At 39.0% G+C, this 26,870-nt stretch overlaps 1 protein-coding gene across 3 annotated transcripts in view; it reads left to right on the top strand.

Annotated features, from left to right (window-relative positions):
* The window catches only part of PIBF1 (progesterone immunomodulatory binding factor 1), a 115,341-nt gene that overhangs the window by 58,698 nt on the left and 29,773 nt on the right, over positions 1 to 26,870 (top strand). For 2 of the 3 annotated variants that reach the window (XM_085553787.1, XM_015851649.3), the window contains 4 exons: positions 6,149 to 6,314; positions 10,278 to 10,428; positions 15,128 to 15,218; positions 18,628 to 18,730. In XM_085553787.1, the coding sequence (XP_085409913.1) occupies positions 6,149 to 6,314; positions 10,278 to 10,428; positions 15,128 to 15,218; positions 18,628 to 18,730 (511 nt within the window). The remainder of the gene's footprint in view (positions 1 to 6,148; positions 6,315 to 10,277; positions 10,429 to 15,127; positions 15,219 to 18,627; positions 18,731 to 26,870) is intronic. The other variant, XR_014948467.1, reaches the window with a different exon arrangement.

Raw genomic sequence — 26,870 nt, 5'->3', positions numbered from 1 at the left:
CCAACCGATTTTTAGTACCAAGGATCAGAAAGAAAATACCAATAAGATCTTTTGAGTACTCATGTTTGAACTGGAGTCTCAGAGCTTGCCACAGGTATGGACAGTGTATATGTGGTCTATTACATGTCTGAATTTAATTTAGACCAATTTAAGTTCCTATTACTCATTCTGTGACTCTAAGAAGAAGGAACAGCAAAGAAGATTTTGTTCATAGAATCATAGAATCTTTAGAATTCAAATGGACTTCTAAATTAAATGTCATCTAGTACAACTCCCTTGTAATGAGCAGGGACATATACAGCTAGATCAGGTACCGCATAGCATGGTCCAGCCTGACCTTGAATATCTCCAGGGAAGCAGCTTCCACCAACTCTCTGGGCAACCTGTTCCAGTGCTTCACCACCCTTACTGTACAAAAGCTTCTTCCTTATATCCAATCTAAATCTTCTAGTTTGAAACCATTTCCCCTTGTCCTGTTACAACTGACTGTGCTGAAGAGCCTGTCCTCTTCCTTCTTATAGACACCCTTTAGATACTGAAGGCTGCAATCAGGTTACCTTCATTTCTCCAGGCTGAACAGCCCCAGATCTCTCAGCTCATCCTCATAAGCAAGGTGTTATATCCCTTGGATCATTTTTGTGGCCATCCTCTGGACACACTCCTAGGACACATTTCCCTAGGACTCCACATTTGGGCATAATACTCTGAGTGAGATCTCACCAGTGCAAAGTTGGGCCCTTTGGAGGTCTTAGTAGCCACCTGGAAAATGTGAGGAAGTTGAGCTGTGATTTTAACCCCATTGTGAAAGAGTAGGGGTAGAATTTGATTAAGAGTGTTGAAGGATTGTCTCTGTATTGGAAAGATGGGTTTGAAAGGTGGATTAGGAATTGGCTGGATAGCTGCTTCCAGAGCGTTTTGGTCAGTAGTTCATTGTCCAGTTGGAGATTGTCCAGGTGGAGGTGAAAGAAGTGTAGCACTCTTCCTACAAAGAAAGGCTGAGGGATCTGTCATAATTTAGCTTAAAGAATAGAAGGCTCTTGAAAGACCTCATTGCGACTTTTCAAATACTGAAATAGGGCTTATGAAGAGAGAATTTTTACAGTGTCCTGTAGTGACAGGACAAAGGGTAATGGTTTCGAATTAAAAGAGGATAGATGTAGATTAGTTATTAGGAAGAAATTCTTTACGCAGAGGGTGGTGAGGCACAGGTTGTCCAGAGCAGTTGTGGATGCCCCAGCCCTGGAAGTGTTTGTCAGATTGAATGGGGCTTGGGGTGATCTAGTCTAGTGGAAGACAGAATCATAGAATCACCAAGTACAACATCTAAACATTTCTTGAACAGCTCCAGGGATGGTGAATCAACCACCTCCCCAGGCAGCCCATTCCAGTGCCAGACCACTCTTTCAGAGAAGAAATTCTTCATAATACCTGAATCTCCTATGGCACAACTTGAGTCCAGTCCTTCCAGTCCTGTCTCTAGTTATGCAGACCCCTCACCAGCTTTGATGCTGTGAAGATGTCCCTGTTTATGACAGAGGAATTGGACTCAGTCTCTGCTGATCCCTTCAAGCCCAAATCATTCTGCGACTCCCTGATTAAATGAACTGTGAGGGTGACTGAGGAATAGAAAGAAAACCAACAGTTTGAGAATAGGACTAAAAGATAGGAATGAGAACTAAATAGGCTGGAACAAAGATGAAGAGAAAAAACATACCTCAAGCAGAAAGAATGAAAACAGAATTGGAAAGCATGAGAAACCTGAGTTGGAGCTGCAACAGAGTGGGAGAAGGACAGGAACATTAGAGTACGTGTTGGGACTGGAAGGAGCAGGATTGCAGTAGGAGAGGTTGGGTAGAAAATGTCTGTAGCATTTAGGTTTCTTTGCAGATTTGGCAATGAACCAAAGTACATACGTTTGTAAAAAATAGGAGAGTATAATGTAATTACTCTAAAGATCTTAGACCTGGAACTGACCCTTCTGTGGAGTCAGGATGATTTCGCAACTTACGAGTCCTTGAATTTTTTCTTTTTTTCATTTTTTTAACTTGAAAATAACAACTATATCCTAAAGAACTGTAGGTTTCTATAATCATGTTCATAACGTTAGAATAGCTCAGTACTGACCTTTGTATAATCTTAGAGCGACTTCCTTTGGAAGATATATTATTTTATAGAATTTACTTGCTTGTCATTCCTGCTTAATAACAATCTTACTAATAGAATTCACTACTTCTTGAATGCTTAATTGTACAAATCTCATTGTCTTCCTATGTACTTCATTATTCAATTATACCTACTTTTGTAGAGTACTGATATTCATTCAGTTTTTGTCTCTGGGATAAACAATAGTAGAAGTTAACAGTCTATTCCTGTCAGGTACAAACAGTGCTATCTCAGTACATACATGACACTTGTAAGAGGTTCATAAGGTTATGTGTACATATGGTGAAAACTTTTGAATATGACTGTTAGATTGGGCTGTGCTGGATATGTCTTGTAGTTTACCCCATTGAAAAAGCAGTTGGTAATCTTGGTTTTCAGTTGGCTTTCTTTAGATGCACGCTACTTGGAGAAGTGTACTTTCTCTCATTGCTTACACTGAAGTCCATTTTGTGGCGATTTTAATGGTGTATGCAGCTTTCTAGATACCATTATATCATTGTCCACCATTTGCAAACTTCTCTGATGGAAAAAACACCATTCTTAGAAACCAGTGTTTAAGTCCCTAACAGAATATTCTCTTCTACTTTACTCTAAAATTAATAACTCCACTTTAGCAAACTTTAGGCATTATTAGCTCATCATCCTAATCACACAGAGACATAATGAAGTTGACATCTCATTTCAGATGATTCTTGCATGTTTGTTTGTTCTTTTCATTAGCTCACTCTGTAATTACTCTTTAATTCTCAACCCTTACTTCTTTGTGAAACAAAAACTATGCCGTATCCATTTTATTAAAATTTTTTGATGGGGAAAAATCCTGTACACCCACAATAATAATGGTATTCAAGCATAGGGTGGATTTGTTTTCTGTTGTTTTTCCTGGAGACCATCTAGGTAGATCAAGGAATGTGTTTTGACATTGTGTTTCATGACTATATGTGTACCCATGCTCCTAGACTTCTGCTGAAATAATAGTCAAGAAGTCAGACATGCTATCTAGCCAAATAAAAAACTCATATGACAAAGAAACTCTAAAAGTTTTGCTGCAGTGGAGAACTCACTGGTGAGCTCAAAGGTATAGGAAGAAAATCTTACTTGAGGTCTAGTAGAAAATCATCTTGGTTGGACAACAGTTTCTCCTATACTAGCTCTGAAAAAAGGGCAAATCTTTTCTGTCATTAATGGAAGTGTTATTTTCCATACTACACATGAAAAGAGATGTGTTTATTTGTTGACAGAAGAGCATACGAAGTTGTTACATATCATAACTTGTAAGCTGTACCCTGATTCTCAAAAATCATTGCCAATGGAAAGCACGTGATGTTCTTCGTAACCTCACCAGTACAAAACATACCATGCCAATGTGAGCTACATAGAATTTCCAAAGTATGAAATCATCTTTTTGCTGAAGTCACCATTTGTGATTTTGTTGATAAGCATGTTCTGGAAGCACCTAGTTGATTGAGTGGACTTAGAAAATTGTCAGAGATCTAGTACGCTGTTCTGGAAAGTTTGGTGAGGTATTTAGAAATATATGTAACTTCTGTTTATGCATGTTACTATTGTTTATGCTCTCTACAGATCATTAAACCTCAGACTAATTTAAGATCTGAAACAGTCTATGGGAAAGACAGAAATTTATTTTCTGTGAAGGCATATTATACATATTTGTTGTTTAAAGTCAGTAACTGTGACTTGCGGATAAATTTCATTTCTGCATTGCACTGCACATCAGATCGCGAGATGACATGTATCTTTGTGAAGACATGCTCATTTTGGAACAAAATATTCTTCCCAGGGTTGTAAACAACGTGCTTAGCAGAAAAGATTGACTGTCCTGTCTGCAGCCAATCACGTACCAAGTATGGAGAATGTAAGCATGCTGAAACTATTTTATTATGTTAAAATGAAAATGGGAACATACAGAGTGCAATGATGAAATGCTTAAAGAATCAGCCTCAAGCAAAATTGACAACAGTTGATATCAAATAGATAATGGCACTTAGCAGTTTTTATGAGAAGAAATGTCATGCTGCTATTGAGTAAGAAAGTTGTTTTTAAAAAAGTGATGACGTTTTTATGAGTTCCATTCTCTACTCACACAGCCCGTGAGAGAACAATCTCATTCATGCATTGGACTGTTAATACAAACACAAATGTTTACAGAGAACATCATAGTGACACCTGTTTTTTTCTGTTTATTTCAGTGAAAATTGCTTCCTCTTTGTATCTTAGAAACATCCCTACATCTGAAATCCTCAGGGAAAATGTCTGACTAATCCTTTTATTTTTGTTAAATGCTCTCAATCCTACCTAAAGATTAGTTACTAAATAGGGTAGAACTGTGTTGCAACTGCTATTTGACAAATGGCAGTTAAGAGCAGGACTGAGTTAGAGTGAATGTTTAGCTGGAGTTCTAACAATTTAAGTGGTTTCTGGGTGAGAAGTACCATCTTACATTTAATAGTTGTCGAAGGATTTATTTTCTGAGAGTTTGTTCTGTCTCTTCCTGAGTAAGTGTTAACTTTGAGTATTCAGAACATCTTATATAAGGAATTTCACAGATTTCATGATAGTCTATGAAGAATGATACTTGCTTTTCATTCCACATCTGCTAGCTTTATTACACACCTCCTCATTCATCTATTGGATTGGAAAATATGGTAAATAATTGATTCTCAGTCTCATTCTCTATGCCACTTAGGCTGTTACAGACCTCTTATAACTCCCATTTCCTTATACCATCTCTTTTCTCTAGCATTCTGGTTTGCTTAATTAACCTGTTTCTTATGCTGTTATAGTGGTATTATTGCATGATATTGTCAATTGTCAAAGATCTTTAATACCCTTCTCTAACCTTTTACATGTTCTACTGTATTCTTTGTGAGGTTAGTTACTAGAAATATATTCAGTATTCATTATGCAGGTAGCAGTGTGGAACTGTAAAGGGACATGATGATTTCTGTATTTAATCTATTCCTTTCACAGCCATTCCCAAAATGTTATTTTTTGTTTACCACTGTTTAAAAACGAGTTAAAGTAATGGATTTGTCTAATATAGTCCCAAGATCACGTTCCCAAATTAAAAGTTAACTAGGAGTTCTTCATTTTATGTATATGGTTAAGATCATTTTTTCAAACAGTGATTTGTTACTTTACATTTACCTCCTTTAAATTTCATAAGCCATTTAACACCCAGCTTCTTAAGGTTTTCTGCTGTTATTCACATCTGCTTCATTTTTACAGTCTGGCAATTTAGTATTCCATTAGAAAACTTTTAAGCCTTTTTTGAGATTGTCTATTAAGCATAAGGAATGGAACAACAGACACCTGCTTCTAAGCGGAATATTACTTATCTGATACCTTGTAAGTTAATAGATGAGAAATGTACTTCATTCCTGTTATTGAGAGTCTTCATACCTCAGGTTGATTGTGGAAATAATAAACTGTCATAGTCTGGTGTTTCTTTATGTCTTTGGTTATGGGAAGAATTATTGTAGCACATATCGATGATACACGTAAGGGAATTCAGCCTTGATATCATTGGTGTCTAACACTACTTCTCCTGATCACATATTACATTTGGTAGAGAAGATAGGAGGCAACAGCCTCCTCAGTATCTCTCCTGTGTCCTTTGAAGATCTCATTGTTAGAGGTATGGAATGTATACACTTGTATACTGAGAACAAAATTCATGCTGATGTAATATTTTTAAAACATAAGAAGATATACATATATCTTCTTGGTGGCGCAGGTGGTAGGAATGCCACATTGCAACACTGGAGGCCCTGGGTTCGAATCCCCCGTGGCGCAAGTGGTAGAAGTGCCGCTCTGCTACAGGAGGCTCGAATCCCAGGGGTTGGACTCGATGATCTCTAAGGTTCCTTCCAACCCGCACGAGACTATGATACTATGATGATGATATAAATATAGTATTTTTGAATCTCCAAAACCTTTTTTCTTTTTTTTTTTTTGTTTTTAGGTATAGGCAAATGCAGCTTGGCACAGAAAGCAAAGTAGCTGAACTTCTTCACCAAAGTAAGTTAAAGTCCTTTGAAAGTGAACATATTCAACTCATGCAACAAGAAACAGCTAAGAATCTTTCACAGTGCCAAATAGAATGTGAGAAATATCAGAGAAAGCTGGAGGTACGTTATTAATAGTTTCTTAATGGGGCATTACAAAGTTGTTTTCAATTGTAATTTGGAAAGAAGAAACTTAGGGAAAAAAAGCACCAAGGATGTACAAGGTAGAGCTAGTATTTCCACCAAATTGTGCCGAAGCAGAACATTATGAAAAAGCTCACCAAGCTTTTCTGTTTCAGTGGAAAACTAAGGGAAGAAGAAGAAAGCAAAACATTTTCTCATGGTGAGATGTTGAAGATGTGTGCTTAGGTTAACAGCATCCATCACAGAAATTCTCTCTGCATGTCATATGTTCGCATCTAGATACTTTACTTGGAAAGGATAGGTCCTTATTATACACCCTTATTGATAAGTCCTTTCTGTCTTATAATCTAGCTCTTGTAAGACTGCTTATTAATTCCAGTTCAGGAAACTAAACAAATAATGTACAGGAAAATGTACATTAAAACTTTTTTTTTTTTTCTTTCAAGTAAATATTACAGCTCCAATACCAGTAATAAGCAAAACAATTTTAGAGCAAAAATATGGTGAAATTCTCTTGAAGGTATATAGACTTCTTGAAAGTATAGACTTCTCTTGAAAGTATATAGACTTTTTGAAGTTCTCTCACATTATTTAATAATGCTAAAATAAACTGATTTAGTAGAACTTTCATTACTGTACTTCTATTATAGGCTTATTACTAGGAAAACTAAGTTCAGATTCTTTTATAGGACACATCCAGAGGAATCCAATTTGTCATGGTTAGATGTTGATATTTGATCTCTGGCAGATCCTTCAGGATCTATTTGTACAAGATGAAAAATAAGTTGTTTTTAGTTCCCTTACACACAAGTGTAATAGCTTGCTAGCTCTTTTCAACAGCTCTGCATTCATTAACAGATGGCAATTTAACCGTCCCCCCCCCTTTTTTTAACTCAGTCTTTCCAAAAATAGGTGGGAAAAAATGAACATTCTTTTGAGCCATTTTTTTTACTTCATTCAGAACAGCCTGTAAGTGTAATTACACATTTACTCAGTACTGTTATGTGGCTAAAAATTTTGCCTCCACACCCACAAAAGACTACAAAAAAACAGTTGGAAGTGGACAGCCCTAAGCACTAAGCAGTATCCTGCTATGGCCACTCTCAGCTCACAAGAGCCATTAGCTCATTAGAGGATCTCCCTGCACAAGGAGGAATTGGAGCGGATTCTATCCCACTATAACAGTGGAACAAGATTGAGTCCTCCTCATGAAACTGAATGTGTGTAAGTCCATAGGGCCAGATGATATCCATCCTAGGGTTCTGAGAGAGATGGCTGATGTGCTTGTCGAGCCGCTCTCTATCATATGTGAAAAATCATGGCTGTCTGGTGAAGTTCCCACTGACTGGAAAAAGGGAAATATTACTCCTATTTATAAGAAAGAGAGAAAGGATGACCCAGGGAACAACTGGCCAGTGAGCCTCACCTCTGTGCCTGGGAAGATCATGGAGCAGATCCTCCTGGTTACCACGTTAAGGCACGTAAGAGACAAAGAGGTGATCTGAGACAGCCAGCATGGCTTCACCAAGGGCAGATCTTGCCTGATCAATCTGGTGTCTTTCTGTGATGGAGTCACAGCTTCAGTGGATGGGGGAAGGGCGATGGATGCTATCTGCCTGGACTTCTGCAAAGCCTTTGACATGGTCCCTCACCACAACCTTCTCTCTAAATTGGAGAGGTGTGGATTTGAAAGATGGACTGTTCCATGGATTAGGAACTGGCTGGCTGGATGCAGCCAAAGGGTTGTGATGAATGGTTCCGTGTCAGGGTGGAGGCTGGTCACAAGCGGTGTCCCCCAAGGGTCAGTATTGGAACCGGTGCTTTTCATCATCTTTATCAGACGATGGCATTGAGTGCACCGTCAGCAATTTTGTGGATGACATCAAGCTGAGTAGTGCAGTGGATATATTGGAGGGAAGGGAAGCCATCCAGAGGGACCTGGACAGGCTGGAGAAGTGAGCCCATGTGAACCTAATGAGATTCAACAAGGCCAAGTACAGGGTGCTGCACTTGGGTCGGTTCAGTCCCAGGTATTTGTACAGACTTGGGGAAAATCTCCTTAAGAGCAGCCCTGAAAGAAGGACTTGGGGGTCCTGGTGGATGAGAAGCTGTGCAAAGTTAGTCCTGAAAACACATCACTGCATCCAATTTGTGAGATTTCAATGAAATTGACAGTGTGTGTAAACTGGACAGCAGAGTACATAAACTTAGTAGAACAGAATAAGAACTTTTTTTTTCCCAGCTGTCAGCTATGGCAGTTTCTGTTTTGGGGGGGAAATATGCTGTTATTGGAGATTCTGCATTACTGGGATGTTTATGAAATGGAGCTATAGAGTGGAAACAGAGTTACAGAGTGGAAACAAGGCTTTAGATGAAATGTAATTTCTTGTTGTTCTGTCTGTATTGGAACATTCAGATCCTGGCTGATGAGGTTAGTTGTGGTCATGAGCACTGGGAGTGCCAGCTGTGCTAGACTCTGAAGTTACTAAATAAAATTTAATTGCACAGACATGTCTAAACTTTGAGTAAGGAAGTTACATTTGAGTTGCATTTCCATTTTCTTTGGATATTTATTTTATTTGAATAAAATCTTGAATATTTGGCATCCAGCTGTACTAGTTCTCCTGGCACTTCCTTTTCCTGATAGAGATATGCCTTGAAACCAATGGTTTTTCCTTACAAAATATTACTGCAGAATTTAAACATTTCAAATTCTCATTTTTTGCATTTGTTCCTTTTGACTGAATTCTTTTATTTCTTTTCTAAAGTACATCAGTGCATTAATATTTTCTCATTTTTTTTCTTACATCATATTGATTTTAACTAATGTAGTCACTACTAACGTGGGACTCAGCTGTAGAGCTGTAGCTGCTTCGTGAAAAAAATTGTTTTTAATTGGATTTCAGCATACTTTGTCTTAAACATGCTAAAACTATGAAACAACTGTTTTATATGTTGCCAAAATTTGACCTATAAATGTAGCCTCCTATGACAATAGATTAATGTTTTCCATGTTTTTATATTTGTGTTGCTTATTTCTCTTAATACTATGGATAGCTTAGTATTTCTGACTGCATACAGCATTACTACTGTGTACAGTATGCAGTACTCCTGTATCTCCTATATTATATATCTCCTATATATCGACCTATATTCAATCATAATCTTCAGTGTGTGGGACTTATATTTATGAAGACACTATTAGCTAATGTACTACTTGATTACTTCAACTAGTTGGTTTTTATTTTCTTTATCTGCACAGCACATGGATTACTGCTTCACTAACCAAAGAATTTCATTCCAGTTGGTTTTTAATTAGTTCTCTGTTAATTTTTATAACTATCAGTTTGGTTGTTGTTACTCTCCTTTAAAATTATTGTCATTTTTCCAAGTTGAGACAAAGACCTTAGGAAATTCTGGGGAGACCTGATATCAGCCTTTCAGTATCTACAGGGGGGGCAATAAGAAGGAAGGGGACGGAGTCTTTGGTAGTGTCAGTTGTGATGGGACAAGAGGGAACAGTTTCAAACTATAACAGAGGAGACTGAATATGAGGAAGAAGTTCTTACAGTAAGACTGATGAAGCACTGGAACATGTTGCCCAGAGAGGTAGTAGAAGGCTTATTCTTAGAGACACCCAAAAGTTAGGCTGGATCATTCTCTGAGCAACCTGATGGAAGCGTAGCTGTCCCTCTTCATTCCAGGGAAACTGGACTCGATGACCTACAAGAGTCCCTTCCAGATTAAATAATTGTATGATTCTATAAGGTGTTATATGACATGGGAGTGTAGTCCAAGATAACATAGCTGAAAAGAACTACTTTTTTTCAAATATTCTAACTTTACCTGTGCAAAAAGTTGCATCAAATGTGATACATTATTGTTGTTGCTTAGTATTATATTGCTGAGTATTTTACTTATTTTCATTATTCATTCTCACAGGTGCTTACCAAGGAATTTTATAGTCTTCAGTCTTCTAGTGAAACACGCATTATTGAACTTCAAACACAGAATTCTGAGTTTCAGGCAAGACTAGATACTTATGAAAAACTTGAAAAAGACCTTGATGAGATAATAATGCAGACAGCAGAAAGTAAGTTCTGACACAAATGATATCTGTAGACGTTTCCAGAATTCTTGCAGTATCTTATTTCTTACAGCTCTTGGGAATTACTAGTGTCTGCTATTCTCCTTCCTCATGGCTAACAATTAAGAAACTATAATTATTTTGATTGGAAATACTAAGGAGAAGTTTCTAAACGTATCTTTATATTTTATTTTATTTTATCAAATAAACATGTAGTTAGATATATGGATGTTAAAAGTAATCTCATTTTTCCCCTCATTTATCTTTTGCCTGTTCTAATTATTCATTAAGATTATATGTAAGTTTGTTGGGTTTTTGTTTTGTTTTGTTTGTGACTCAAGTGACTCAACAAAGCAGCTGTTTTCTAATTCAAAGCTAGGACTCTAATCTCAAAGTCTCCTAGCCAGTGTATGAGATTAACAGGCCATTTTAATTTTTCAAACTAATTTGTGGATCTTCTTCTGTCTTCCTTTTCTCTTCTAAGAAAATATTTATAAATGATGTTTTACAGGTAGAAGATAGTTAGATAAGCTTTAAATGGAAACATGAGCCTATTATTAGACTGGCTGGTCTCTTTTCAGTTGTGCGTGGGGACAGGACTAGGGGTAATGGGATGAAACTTCAGCATAGGAAGTTCTGCACGAATATGCGGAAGAACTTCTTTACAGTGAGGGTGACGGAGCACTGGAACAGGCTGCCCAGGGAGATGGTGGAGTCCCCTTCTCTGGAGATATTCAAGACCCGCCTGGACGCCTACCTGTGTGATGTGGTGTAGGGAACCTGCTTTGGCAGGGGGGTTGGACTCGATGATCTCTAGAGGTCCCTTCCAACCCCTACAATTCTGTGATTCTGTGATTATGTATGTACTACTGGGATTTAGTGGCATCTAGCAGACTTCAGTAGCCAGGGTGTGCAGATGTATGTACTTCTGCTCATTTTATACACTGTAGATATTTTTTCTATGAGGTAAAAATGAAGTTCAGAGTATTGTTTCTGCTTGCACTGATTCACGTTTTCTTATTCATCTTACGATATTTAAGATTTTTACAAAATCAAATAATTCCTCAAGTCTCCCTAAGTAATGGGTTTTAATTATATTTGTAAGCTACAGAATATTAGTACTTAAAGAATACTTACTAAAAAAAAAAAAACCAAAAAAACACAGAGAGTGGCTTTTTCCATGGCAAGATAGTGATAGGACAAGGCAGAACTGTTTTAAACTGAAGAGGGAAATTTGGATTAGATGTGAGATTTTTCACTTAGTGGTGAGGCACTGGAGCAGACACTGTTGATGCCCTACAAGGCCCTTGGAGCCTGATCCAGTGGGTGTCAACTCTGTGGTTGCAGGAGTTGGAACTAGATGACTTTTACACTCCCTTCCAACACAAGTCATTGTATCATCACCTGAAAAAGTTAAAGTTTACAAATGCACTTATTAATATTTAACAACTGTTTTTGTTCTGGTTCAGTTTGATGGGGGCAAGCAGGGATCTATAGTGCAGTATTATTGCTTGGTCGCCAAGGTTTGCACCTTCAGAGCCGTCCCGGCCAGAACCGCAGCGACTGACCGCGAGGTACAGGGGAGTTCGGTCGGTTCCTTCATCCAGGGAGCCCCGAGATCACAGAGCGGCTACGTGACTGACGTGACTGACGTGGCGTGCGTGTTGCCTGGGCAACGGCTCCGCATCCACGGCCCTGCCTAGAAAAAGCCGCAGGGACGGACAGGAGGAGCCGGGGTGTGTGAGTCACCTGGGCCCGTCAGACCTGGAGAAGCCGTAAGATAAATGTGTGCGAGATTAGACAGTGAGGAGGGTTGTTATCACTGTGAAAGATTTTACCCCAGCAGCCAGGTTGACTTCAAGCTGGGCTTTTGCCTTTCTGATTTTTTCTCTACACATCTTAACAACTTTTCTGTAATCTTTCTGAGTTGCCTGTCCCTTCTTCCACAGGAAGTAGATTCTCTTTTTCTCCCAGAGCCTCAAGAATAGCTCCCTATTCACCCACACCGGTCTTCTTCCCCACTGGCACATTTTGCGGCTCACAGGGACAGCCTGCTCCTGTGCCTTTAAGACTTTCTTCTTGAAGAGTGACCAGCTGTCTTGGGCCCCTTTAGTCTCTTACACTGAACCCCAGGGGACTCCCCCTGCTAGTCTTCTGAACAATTCAGTGTCTTCCCTCTAGAAGTCCAAGTTAGCAGCTTTTCTGCTCCCCCTCCCAGCTCCCTCAGGAACTGAGAACTCTTCCATTTCATGGTCATAAGTCTTTTCCCCTTTCTGTGGGTTTTGGAGCCTCTGTTGTTTTTCTGTTGTCTCTGTTGTTTAGGAGTGTTTGTGTGTGAGAGGTTGATTATCACTTTTTGTGGGCATTTTTGAAATGTATATGTAGTTGTGAGGTGGATTTTGTCATGTAATCATATGATCAACTTACTTCATGTACATGTGGAAGGGATCACTGCATTATAACTTCTGTTCCCTCATCAGTACTCTTCACATATATTAATATTGAAATAACATGAAGCAGCCTCTTCAGGAAACACAAGAATTTATATAGCCACTCCTTACAGCAACTGAGCGATTTCACAGGATCACAGAATTTTAGGGGCTGGAAGGGACCTCTGGAGATCATTTAGTCCAACCACTTTGCTAAAGTGCATTAATAACATATTCCATATGAATAACAATAAACTTCTTGGCATTTTGCTCTTCTTCAGAGTAAAATCTTCAAGTTGGAAAATTTTACACTAGATACTTCAATTATTTCATTATCTGGGTACCTCAACACAAGAAGGACATGGAGCTGTTGGAGGATGTCCATAGGAGGGCCACAAAGATGATCAAAGGGCTGGAGCACCTCCCCTGCAGGGACAGGATGAGAGAGCTGGGGCTCTTCAGCCTGGGGAAGAGAAGGTTCTGGGGAGATCCTATAGTGGCCTTCCAGTATCTGAAGGGGGCCTACAGGAAAGCTGGAGAGGGACTTCGTATAAGGACATGTAGTAACAAGACTAGGGGAAATGCCTTTAAACTGGAAGAAGGTAGATTTAGACAAATATTAAGAAGAAATTCTTTACTGTGAGGCGAGACACTGTAACAGGTTGCCCAGAGTGGATGTGGATGCCCCCTCCATCCACATCCTCTCTGGTCCCCTCCATCCACATGGTGTTCAAGGCCAGGCTGAACAGGGCTTTGAGCCACCAGGTCAAGAGGGAGGTGTTCCTGCCTAAAGCAGTGGGGTTGGAACTTAAAGGTCCCTCTAAAGCCACAACATTGAAGTTAGCTAAGTAGGTCAGTGGCATCCTGATTTGTATCAGAAATTGTGTTGTCAGCAGGAGCAGGGAAGTGATCACCTCTATGTTCTTGGCTCTCGTGAGGCCGCACCTCAAGTACTGTGTTCAGTTTTGGACTCCTCTCTACAAGACAGACATGGAGGCCCTGGAGCATATCCAGAGAAGGGCAAAAAATCTGGTCTGGAGCACAGACTTATGGGAAGCGGCTGAGGAAGCTGGGATTGTTCAGTCTGGAGAAGAGGCTCAGGGGGCACCCTATATTGCTCTCTGTAACTCTGGTAGGAAGTTATGGTAAGGTGGGTGTTTGCTTCTTCTCTCATGTAACTAGTGTTAGGACTGGAGGGAATCCCAAATGTGAGACTCTGTATTTGCCTTTGCTTAACCTTAATGTTATTACGTATGCTTTCCAGCCTGTTGAGGTCCACCTGACTAGCAGCCCTGTCCCCCAGTTTATTTATCTTACTGCCTCCCTAATCTACTGTCTTTATGAAACATCCTGAAGGTGCACAATATCCCACTGTCTGTATTTTTAGTAAAGAATTTGAACAGTATTAACACGAGAGACTCCAGTAGCAAATGACTGTCACCTGAACTTTGTGTGATTAATTACCATTATTTGAGCCCAGAGGTCCTAATCCATACCTAGCTCAGCTAGGTTTTGTCTTCACACTAGTCAAGGTGTGACCATTCATAGAAGGGTATTAAGCTAGTCAGTCATGATTTGTTTTTGCCAGCTGTTGCCAATCACCTTTTTGACCATGCTTGGAATTTGAGAGGGTGATGTGAGGCTGACTGGTTTCTCATTCCTTCTTAGCATCCTTGAAGATGGGTACAGTATCTGTTTTCTATAAACTATCAGAAATATTTGATCACCACAGTCTTTAAAAAATGGTTGAGACACAGTGACATCAGTTCCCTCAGGAACCTCAAATTTGTCTCTTCTGATCCCATGGACTTGCTTATGTCTGTTTGTCTTAAGCATTACCTAATTTTATCTTCCTCTACTTCCTCATGAATACACAAAAAATGAATTAATTACAGGGGAAATAAATCACCACCTAACTTTGTACTGCCAAATTAAACTTGTACTATTGCTGTGTTGTTACCATACAAATAATGAATATGAAAGGACACAGAATTACTTTATTTTGCTTTTGTAATTTTTATTAATATGAATTGTTTATTTAAAAGAAAAGTGAAAAGACTGCTGATATCATAACATGAATTCATGGCACTGTGTCAGTGCTAATAGTAAATAAAACTCTTCCACTGAAACGCAAAAGGCTATAGCAGTTTACATCAACTGAAAATGTAGCTTCTAGGGAAAAAAAATGCATATGCATAACTTTATAAGCTCTTGCATTCTAATTATTTTCTTCAAAAGACACCTTACTAATAATACCTTCCTGCAATTTTCTGCAGTGGAAAATGAAGTTGAAGCTGAAAGGGTTCTCTTCTCATATGGGTATGGTGCTAATGTTCCTACAACAGCCAAAAGACGACTAAAGCAAAGGTAAATAAGTGGCTTTTCTGAATTTATTTGTTCAAGACAAAGTAGATGAAGAGATATACAGCATGTTCAATCATAGAAATTAGTCATTTTGGTTAACGTAAAGAGGTTTTTTTAAAGACTTAAGAATACAGAAATAGAATGAAGAAAACGTATTGTATTTAATACATACCTTTCAGGAAATTAACAAGGGTAAAGTTTCAGAGCATCATTTTATCTTTACGTACTCAGCATTTGATTCCAGTTTCCTCTGATACCATCTTATCAATAGATAAAAATAACCAAATAACATACCTCTCAGTCATAGTCATTTTTATATGATCAATTTATACAATGTATTTAAGAAATAATGTCGGCATTCAAATAGTTGATTGTGTGCATAAAGGCTACAGCTCACTGTGAAAGATAGGGAATGTGGGTTCATCTACAACATTTTACATCATTTATAATATTTTTAAACTGTGACAGCAAAAAAATACTCTGTAATTGTTCAAAATATACCCACATAATATAAAAGGAAAACATAACCTAAGATCAAAATCATGTAATAGTGGGATGATTTCGGTTGAAAGGAACATGTGGAACTTAGTGGAGTCCAGCACCCTGTTCAGAGTAAATCCAATTGCTTAAGACCTTTTCCAGTTTAGAAAAAGTTGTTAGTATTGTCTGTCAGATCAGACCTGTCATGTACTGAGTTACATACTGCTGTCAGGATCATAATTATTTTATGCAGTACTTAAATTTGGCATAGCTCAATTTGCTCTTTAGCATTTTCATTCCTTATTAGATTGTTTCTTAGTAAGATTTCTTTTTATACTGCCTATGTCACTCCAAAAGTAATGCATCCTGTTTATTTCAATGGAAACTGTAACATCTACAAAGAGCACAAGAACACTGTGTGGCAGAGGAAGTTCTTAGCTGCAAAACACTATTTTTCATCAATGGAGATGACCCAGTGTCACTGTCATCACTGCTGAAACTGTGCTCACATCCAGTGTTTGATCTCTGTTTATTCAGCAAGTGTCGATTAATGTCAGTGGGTATGATTTTTTTTCCTCGTGGAGGAATTCCATTCCACACCTTTGCTTCATATGCACTTGCATGTCAGACTCCATTTTGTCAGACTGCCCCTCTGCTGCCATCTGTTGCATGGCGACATTGGAACTTAATATTGATGGGAAGGCTCATCCTCTACTACCATACCACCACCATCTGCCTCTGGAATTGTGAGACAACATAATAAAATAGGAGGCATAGCTTTTGGAACAGCCCTCTTGAATAGAATCCTAGAAATGAGGCAAAGCTGCCTATTTAAATTTAACACATGATGGAGTCTGTTCTTTTTTGCTTCTGTTTGCCAGAAACAGTTATCTCATGTATTTGTATGTAAGTGCCATACACCCAAACTAGTAAATATTTCTGTGAACATTCTCAAGCATTGAGGTGAAATAGCATGTAGTAGCACACTCCCACAAAACTGAATTTTCAGTGTAGGTTTGTGCATGTGTATTACTTACTAGCAGTGTTTGCTGGCCCAAATTAACTCCTCCATTGTGCCTAGAATCTGTTTGGGATTACCACGTTCTTGAGTTTACTTTATGTTACAGTGGAATAAAAAAAAAATAAATAAAACAAAAAATTGTCCAGAATTTAATACCTTTGGAGATGCAAATTTCTGAGAATTTTTAAAAGTTTTAGCACTTTTCTGAGTTATTTTTTTCCTGCCACATTAGGTTCAGTTTAGATTATTTACACATTCAAGGACCTTTGTCCTTTTTGTTTTAAATTTAAGCTACTTGAAAAACAAACCAAGAAGCATACTTAACATAGTTACTTGTGCTTATCTTTAAATCCTTGCACATTCAGATCAAGTTCACTGAACAGTTGTAACTGGAATAATTATGATGGGCTGCATATCTGTCGATGTGACACTTAGGGACATGGTTTAGTGGGTGTGGTGATGATAGGTTGACAGTTGCACTTGATTATCTTAGAGGTCTTTTGCAACTTTAGTGATTCTATGACTCTACATTCCCCAAGTTGCAATGGAAAGGTATCACTGTTTCCCCTTGCACTTCAAACATTAATGTGTAAGACCCCTGACTAGAAATATTAGAGAAGAAGTTGATTTCTGTTTTGTACTAAATGAGATCAAGATCCTAATGCACATCTCATAACTCTTATGCTAAAATCAGGAAAACTAGCATGAGGTAGTCTGTTTTTCTCAGTTAATGTTTATACAGTCTGATACTCTTCCTGGAGGAACTGAGAGAGAACCAACCTTTTAGTGAGTGCTATTGCCAATTTTAGGTCATTCTTCTCATAAAAGGTGAATGAGTATCTGTGTGAGGGTAGGATTGTACCACAGAATATGAAGAAATTAAAATCAGGAGTTCTACAAAATCTACAAGTATGATCATTTTTACTGAGGGGGAGGTGGTGGATATGACTGGTCAAATTTTCTGAGAAAGTATACATACTCATCTAGCTTTACATCAAATACTTCAGTCCTCGAGAACAAACAGAATCTCCCAGTTGGTCAGCTGTAAACCACTTACACTCAGGTTTAGCGTTTTAATCAATTTAATTCTGATTAATACAGTCAGTGAAGTTTTGAGTACATTTGATTACATTGCAGCGCATCCAGGAGTCTGTTTTAATGGAATATGTTCAGGCTCTCCTGTCTATCGAATAGGATTAAGTGACTGTAATAACAAACTGAAAGACTGGCTTAGATACCTGGAAGGAGGCTTTGCAATTGTATGCTAAATCTTTCCATTGCTGCCTATGGAACTATGTTATTGAATTGATAATGTTCTCTTTCTAATATTGGACAAGAAATATGGAGTGCTTGCACAGCTGAATAATTCTTTTGTGAATATGTGTGAGACTTTATTTAAAAAATAAAAATAATAAATTGGTCACGATATTTAAGTAGCGTAGTAAATGTCAGACAAAATGATTCCGCCTTTGTTTAGAAAATAAATATTACAATTTTGCTGCTTTTCTACAAGATATATGTTGGTATGTATTTTTAAAATTGACTTGAGCAGAAGCCACTTAAGTGATTCCTTAAAGTAGCTAAAAAAAGTAAATATTCATGATTAGTTGAAACGTCCTGGCATGACTATTGCAATTACATAGTATTTTACAAATGATATAAATAATCACTTTTTAAGAAATATTACCATGACATAACTATGGGAATGCTGTTTCGGTGCTGTTAAAGTCTGCAATGTTTTCATTGTTCTTTTAGCTTCAACAGTTCTGCATGGTTTCACTGTATAGTTTTATATTAGTATTTAATCACTGATGAAAAATTAAGGCAATCATGTTTTGAAGTATAATTGTGAGAATTTATTTTGCATAGTTTGGAAAAAAATCAACTTGAGCTTTGTTTTTCTTGGCACAGTGTTCACTTGGCAAGGAGGTTACTGCAGCTAGAAAAGCAAAACTCGTTGCTTGTAAAAGATCTGGAACATCAGAAGGAACAAGTAACGCAGATTTCACAAGAGGTAAATTATTGCTCAAAAAAAAAAATCAAATGTGTAGAAACTATAAACATGGCAGAACAGCTGTTCATAAAATTGAATATTTTCTAAACACTGTTTAATATCTATTTGATGTAAAAAAAAAGGCCTCATAATAAATCAAAACTCTATGTTAAATGTTCTCAAAGAAGTTTATATTGTATTTTGAAATGAAGATCAAAAGAGGGATTACTTTATAGGCTAAACAAGAATGTAGACGAGACAGACAACGTTCTGATTTCTGAACAGAAAAACAGCTAGCCAAACTAGTTTGTTCTGTTTGATAGTTAATTGTTCAATGAATACCTCATTGCATTTTACAAAGCTGTGCCCTTAAATCACTTTTGAAGATATTTCTGTGAATCAGTTTCTACTTTGCTGAGTATATAAAAATCTAAGTTCAATATACAAATCTAAGGAATGTTTGATTTAAGCTGTTTAAATATATACATATATGTACTAATTTTTGAAAGTGTTTCTATGTGTTAAATTTCATGATAAGTCTGTATATGATAACATATATTATTAGCATAAATTGCATATTACACTGACTTGGCAAATAAACGTTTTAAGAGGAGGCTTGAATCCTGGGGGTTGGACTTGATGATCTCTAAGGTCCCTTCCAACCCGCACGAGACTGTGATACTGTGTGATGATCATTTTGCCATCTTCCAGAATTAATCTGAACTAATTTTTTGAAATATTTTTAAGACTGTCTTACCAGACTCAGTTAGCAACCAAGGAACTCTGTCTTGATTTGCTGTTAGGTAATGCAACCATATGAAATTTCTAGGCTACCTGCTTTGGAAAGTCTTTTGTTTGTTTGTTTGTTTGTTTGTTTTAATTTTAACAGTAATTATGAATTAGCATAACTATCCTGGCCTGCATTAGAAATAGCATGGCCAGCAGGTGCAGAGAGGTAATCATCCCCCTGTACTGGTGAGGCCACACCTCGAGTACTGTGTTCAGTTTTGGGTCCCTCACTACAAGAAGGACATTGAGGCACTGGAACGTGTCCAGAAAAGAGCAACAAAACTGGTGAGGGGTCTGGAGCACAAGTCTTATGAGGAGCAGCTCAGGGAGCTGGGATTTTTTAGTCTGGAGAACAGGAGGCTTGGGAGAGACCTTATTGCACTCTGAAAGGAGGTTGTGATGAGGAAGGGTTTGGCCTCTTCTCCCAAGCAACAAACAGGACCCAAAGAAATGGCCACAAGTTGTAACTGAAGAGGTTTAGACTAGACATAAGAAGGAACTTTTTCTCTCAGAGAGTGTGCAGGCACTGGAATGGCTGCCCAGGGTGGTGGTGGAGTCGCCATCACTGGCAGTGTTCAAGAGGTGTCTGGATGAGAAGCTTCGAGATATGGTTTAGTATTTTGTTGTAGCTACGGTAATGGGAGGATAGTTGGATGAGATGATCTTGTAGGCCTTTTCCAACCTTGTGATTCTATGATTCTATGATTCTGTGTAAGTACTTTACAGTGCAAATATTTGAATGTTCTGCATATTTAAAAATATGTGTACTTAGATTTATTTTTATTTTCTATATTTTTATAGATGTATTTGTTTTTATACATCGTCACATATATGTCAACAGTGAATATATATTATATATATTTATTTATATATAATACTAGATTTATTATAAATTCTCCCAGATACATGTTAGTGATTTGTATTTGATTAAAACATATCTATCATATATTCTTGAGTTGAAGATTCCAGGGCACTGGTGAATGCAATGATATATTCAGTGATATCCTTGATAGTTTTCTTAATAATTAATAAAATCTGTGCTTTATTCTCCATTTAAATGTCTAGCTTCCACTTTCACAGACTTTGTTCTTACATGCTGTGGTTTTGTTTTTGTTTCTAGATCAGTAATGAAAGATCTAGAATTACAGACTTTAATTCATATTCTTGCAGAATTCCACTGGAACAACTTCCCCTTATTTTTTTGGAAGAATGGATGGGATGTTGTCTTGCCTTTTCTTGATCTTTTGTCATATAATTGTGTATTTTAAATCAGGATGTGACTCAGTAGTAAGTTAAATAAATGTCTTAGACTGTTAGCTAATGCACAGCAGCTACTAAGCCTGTTAAGCTCTTATAAGGCTAAATAATAAATCTTTTAAAACTTGCTTTCTGTTTAATTCATGTTTGGCATTCATGTCTAAATGCTTCATTGGACTGCTTTTTTTTTAATGTGATTATTGGATTTTTAGTTTCGTATCACTTATTTCAACCATTCTGTGTGCCCCGGTGGCGCAGTGGTTAAGGACACCGCCTTGCAACACTGGGGCCCGGAGTTCGAATCCCCCTGTGGCGCAAGTGGTAGAAGTGCCGCTCTGCTACACAGAGGCTCAAATCCCGGGGGCTGGACTCGATGATCTCTAAGGTCCCTTCCAACCCGCACGAAACTATGAAACTATGAAACCATTCTGGTTGCCATTCAGTAAGAGCACAGACTTTTTACACTTGTTATTTATGGGCTAGGAAGTAGATAGCTGTTCTTCTGTACAAACTAACATTCTGATTTCTTTTCAAGCAGAGGACAAAAAATGTTACTAAAAACTGTGTTTTCTTCAAAATTATATTCAATCTTATTCTACCTCTGCAATAGTGGGTAGTGTTGTTTCTAGGGTTTATTTGCACCTTATTAAGAGTTATTTGCCTACTATTATCAACTTTTCCCACGAAACTGAAACTTCTATTGTAACTTATCTGTATTTCATATCATATGCAGTTTTTTGTTATCTTTATGATTTTTATTTCTTAAAATTCAGTTTGTTATTTCTACTGTATCCCTTGAGCTAGGATGAGTTTTTACTCGATGGTAACTGCTTTATTGATTGATTGATCATTTGTTTCCAAGGAGAAAAGCAACCTGCATCAAGCTCAGATAGCCCATTATTATTCTTTTCACTGACAGTTAGTTTACACATCTAGGTGGAACACAGAACACGGATTGAATGTTGATGACAAAGTGATTGGACCAACTTTCATTTTGAACTCAGATAGTACTGGGATTGTCCTGTAGTATTTATGATACAACCTTTCTAAAACTGTATGAAAAGAGGGATTGTGATAACTAGAGAAAGTGCTCTTCATAAGCTTTGTTTTATGGAGTATCCTCAAAGAAATGTTGCTAAGGCCTTATAGAAAGGGAGCTATATAGAAAAGGTTTTGTGTTGATTTCCTCAGAATGTTTAGTGTTACCAAGAAGAAAATACCCATTTCTCCATAGTTTCATTCACTTGATGAAACTGTGGTAGTGTGCTTGCTTGGAAGGTGGAACACAGTGTAAAAGTTCAGCTGCTAAAGAAAATCTGTCAGTCTTCACCTGGTCCCATTATAGCTTTTCAGGCTTTATTTTACTGTATAGGGTCTTCTATTCTCAGATCTTAGAAGACTGAATATGTAGGAATATTGTACATTAAGGTAGAAATCAGAGTTGCTTACAAAAATATAATGCTTTTGCTCAAGGATAACGCTTAATTCATTTATATGTTTGTATAAGTAAAATTTATCCAATACATGCATTTGATGCTTAATGTATTCCAGTTTAATGATGGTCTCTTCTAAGTGTATAGAGTAAAAATAGACAGCAGAACACCATGATGGAAATGGATAGTCTTTTTTAGTAAGTGTGACACATACTAGCTAGCAAAATTAGCAAAAGAACAGATGAGTTTAGCAGCATCAAAACAAGCTTATAACACTTGTTCTTTCCCACCAAAGTACTTGAAGTCTTATCAATTAAAATAATGAGGAAATTCACACCAAGGTGACAGCAGCTTTTAAAGATTCTCAGTGTATCTGGAACTTGATTTTCTGAACAAGAAATGTTGTTTTTGTTTCTTCTTGAAAGGCAGCCTTAATGTCTTATACAGAAATTTTAGGCCAGCCTAGAGATTGATATTCCATGGCTTGAAACTATTTCCTTGTCATCTAAAGACTCCTTCTGTTGTCTTCCTGAAATAGATCTTTTTGATAGCTTCTGCTCTAAGAGAGCTAATAGCTTAATTTTTTGTTGTTGTTGATTATCAATTTATTTAAGGTAATTTTGTTCAAAAAGATGATTGCCTTTTATTTTATTTCTCTACAATGGAATTGGAAATTGCTGCAGAGTTTAGCTTCAGGACAGGTAAGACTGCACTGGGTAAGGGACCTAAAGCAAAAAGGCTGACCAAAAAGCTCTTTTTAGGGCTTTTTTTGAAGGCAGCAAAAGCACTGTGCTGGTACAGGGGGCTGGCAGCTTGTGGGCTGGCTGCTGAGCCAGCAGGGTTGGAGCTGGCACTGCCCACTCTTACCTTTTGAGGTTGACCTTGACTCTTTTCTGTGAGGCTAAAAGCAGGCCTCAGGAGGGTGTAAGCTGACTCCTGCCCATATAACACGCCAGGTGAGAAAAGGTGAGAAAAGTGTGTTACTGTCCAATGATAACAGGGAGGAAAGTCTGAGTACAGCCCACACTGCCCATACATTACTGCAGCTGCAGGTCTGGGAGGTGGGTTTTGTGGCATTCTGTTGTCTTTGCTAAGAAGACCAGCTCTACTGACAGACCCTGAAGCCACAGCTTCAAACGTGGTCTCAACCATATGGCAGGCTTGCCTCAAGAAGACTGTGGTGACCCAGACAGAGGGCCTGCCCATTCAGGTCTCCGGCTGCAGGGAGTGCCAGAGGTGCTGGGGGAGGATGGGAAGGATGCCACCTGCGTGAGGTGTGAATAGGTGGACAAGCTGCTTAGTCTGGTGGTGGAGCTTAGGGAGGAGGCAGGAGGAGGTAGAGAGATTAAGAACCATCAGAGAGTGTGAGCAGGAGATTGACTGCTGCTGTGACGCTCTGTGAGAAAGACACAGAGATTGCACTTCCCGAAGTGTGGTGGACCCTCTTCTTTGCCATAGTCAAACCAAGACAGCCAACTTGAGAGAAGGAATGGCAGCAGGTCCCAGCTCAGAGATGCGGGCAACCCCCATCCCGACCTTTCTTGGTTGCTCAGGTACCTCTCTGTAATAGATTTGAAGCCCTGAAACTGGAGGGTGAGGTGGCTGAGGATGAGGTGGGAAGACTACCTCCTCCAAGCTTTTCTAAGGTGAGGTGGTCAGCTCCACATTTAAAGGCTGCCTCCTCCAGTAAAGAAAGGAGGGTGATAGTCATAGGTGACACCCTTCTAAGAGGAACTGAGGGCCCAATATGTTGGCCTGCCCCTACCGTGGGGAGGTGGGCTGCCTCCCTGGGGCCCATCTCAGGGATATTCCTAGAAAACTTCCTAGTCTGATCCGTCCCTCTGATTATTCTCCTTTATTGATAGTTCAGGCTGGTAGTGATGAGATTACTGACAGAAGCCTGAGGACTATAAAAATTATTTTAGGGGACTTGGAAGGTTAGTTGATAGAGCAGGCACACAAGTAGTAATTGCCTGTATTCCTACAGTGTCAGGGAAGGACACTGATACAACCAGGAAAACCCACCTTATTAGCAAATGTCTGAAAGGTTGGTGCAAACACAACAATTTGAGGTTCTTTGATCATGGGGCGATCTACCCAGCACCTGGCCTGATGTCTCCTGATGAGTGTCACCTATCTCAAAGGGGCAAACGGATCCTTGCCCAGGAGCTTGCAGAACTTGTAGAGAGGGCTTTAAACTAGATATTAAGGGGGAAGGAGATAAAACCAGGCCCGCTAGAGATGAGCCTGGGGGAGCGGTAATGGGATTAGGGGTGAAGCGAGGGACTCAGCTGAAGTGCATCTACACCATTGCATGCAGCATGAGCAACAAACAAGAAGAGTTGAAAGCCATTGTGCGGCACACTATGACCTAGTTGCCATTACAGAAACATGGTGGGACCACTCCCATGACTGGAGTGCTGCAATAGATGGCTACAAACTCTTCAAGGATAGGCAAGAAAAGAGAGGTGGCAGTGTGGCTCTCTATGTTACAGAATGCTTTGATGTTACTGAGCTTGTGGCTGGGGATGATAAGGTTGAATCCCTGTGGGTAAAGATCAGGGGAAGGGCTGACAAGGCAGACATCTTGGTGGGCATTTGCTATAGACAGCCGAACTAGGATGAAGAGACAGATAAGGTGTTCTACAAGCAGCTGGCAGAAGCTACATGATCACCAACCCTTGCCCTTGTGGGGGATTTCAGCTTCCCCAACATATGCTGGGAATACAACACAGTGCATAAGAAGAAATCTAGAAGGTTTCTGTAGTGTATGGAAGTTAATTTTCTCGTGCATCTAGTGAGAGAGCCTACAAGAGGAGCTGCCCAGCTAGACCTGCTGTTCACAAACAGAGAAGGTCTGGTGGGAGATGTGGAGGTCAGGGGCTATCTTGAACAGAATGACCATGAAATGGTAGAGTTCTCAATTATTCAGGGAGCAGCAAAGCTGCTAACTTGGACTTCCAGAGGGCAGACATTGAATTGTTCGGAAGACTAGTAGGGGGAGTCCCCCTCTTAGAGAGTAAAGAGGTCCAAGACAGCTGGTTGCTCTTCAGGAAGTAAGTCTTAAAGGCACAGGAGCAGGCTGTCCCCGTGAGCCGCAAAATAAGCCAGTGGGGAAGAAGACCGGCATGGATGAACAGGGAGCTATTCTTGAGGCTCCAAGAGAAAAAGAGAATCTACCTCCTGTGGAAGAAGAGACAGGTGACTCAGAAAGAGTACAGAAAAGTTGTTAAGATGTGTAGAAAGCAAATCAGAAAGGCAAAAGCCAAGCCTGAAGTCAACCTGGCTGCTGGGGTAAAAAGGAAAAAGAAACTGGATGAGGCTGGGAATGTGACCACCGAGGATAAGGAAAAGGCAGAGGTTCTGAATGCCTTCTTTACATCTGTCTTTAAGGATCAGACCAGTTATCTTCAGGGTACTCCATTCTCTGACCTGGTAGTCTCAGCTGGGGAGCAGAGAAAACGCCTGATGATTCAGGAAGAAACAGTCAGAGACCTACTGCTCCAACTGGACTGCCACAAGTCCATGTGGCCTGATGAGATTCATATAGGATTGGGGCTGAGTGGCTGGATGACTGTGAAGAGAAAAGGGACCTGGGGGTGTTGGTTGATGCTTGGCTGAACATGAGCCAACAGTGTGCCCAGGTGGCCAAAAAGGCCAACAGCATCCTGACCTGTATTAGAAATAATGTGGCCAGAAGGAGCAGGGAAGTGATCGTCCGCCCGTACTCAGCCCTGGTGAGGCTGCATCTCGAGTACTGTGTTCAGTTTTGGGCTTCTCCCTACAAGAAAACATTGAGGCCCTGGAATGTGTCCAGAGAAGGGCAACAAAACTGGTGAGAGGTCTGGAGCACAAGTCTTGTGAGGAGCAGCTGAGGGAGCTGGGATTATTCAGTCTGGAGAAGAGGAGGCTCAGGGGAGACCTCATCGCACTCTACAACTTCCTTAAGTATTTGGCCTCTTACCTCAGTCAACAAACAGGACCCAAGAAAATGGCCACAAGTTGTACCAGAAGAGGTTTAGATCAGACATAAGAAAAATCTTTGACATAAGAAGGAACTTCTCTCAGAAAGTGGTCAGACACTGGAATGGCTGCCCAGGGAGGTGGTGGAGTCACTGTCTCTGGCAGTATTCAAGAGGCATCTGGATGAGGAGCTATGAGATATGGTTTAGTGGCCTGTGGTAGCAGTGGTAATGGGAGGGTGGTTGGACTAGATGATCTTGTAGGTCCTTTCCAACCTTATGATTCTATGACATGCTATATTACTAAATACCGTTCAAGATACAAATAGTATTGGCTAATATTTGGCCTTGGTTTTTATTCCTAGTAATCTTAATTTGTGTAGGATATAAGACTAGGAAGGTTTTGTTTCCTACGTAGAGGTATGAGAAATCTTTTAAACTACTCTGTTAAACATACTGTTGGATGTTTCTGTACAGTTACTGATAAAACGGGGCTTTTCTTCCATCATTGCTGTTTGGTATTTTGTTTTTTTTTTAGATTCAATTTCATTCCAAAAGTCACTTGTGGTCAGCAAGGTGAACAAATAGAGGCTTTGTTTATTCTCTCTTTTTTTTTTTTATTCCTCTATCAGTGAAAGCTGTAAAATTAAAACTCTTGGAAATGCATATTTAGGGAATACAGATAGTGGTTGTAGTGAAAACATAGAAAATTTAGAACAC

Source organism: Coturnix japonica, chromosome 1, assembly GCF_054131305.1.
Source record: "Coturnix japonica strain WE chromosome 1, WE-NBRP24, whole genome shotgun sequence".
Taxonomy (NCBI): Eukaryota; Metazoa; Chordata; class Aves; order Galliformes; family Phasianidae; genus Coturnix; species Coturnix japonica.
Note: the sequence above shows the minus strand (reverse complement) of the source record. Positions and strands in the feature narration are given on the sequence as shown.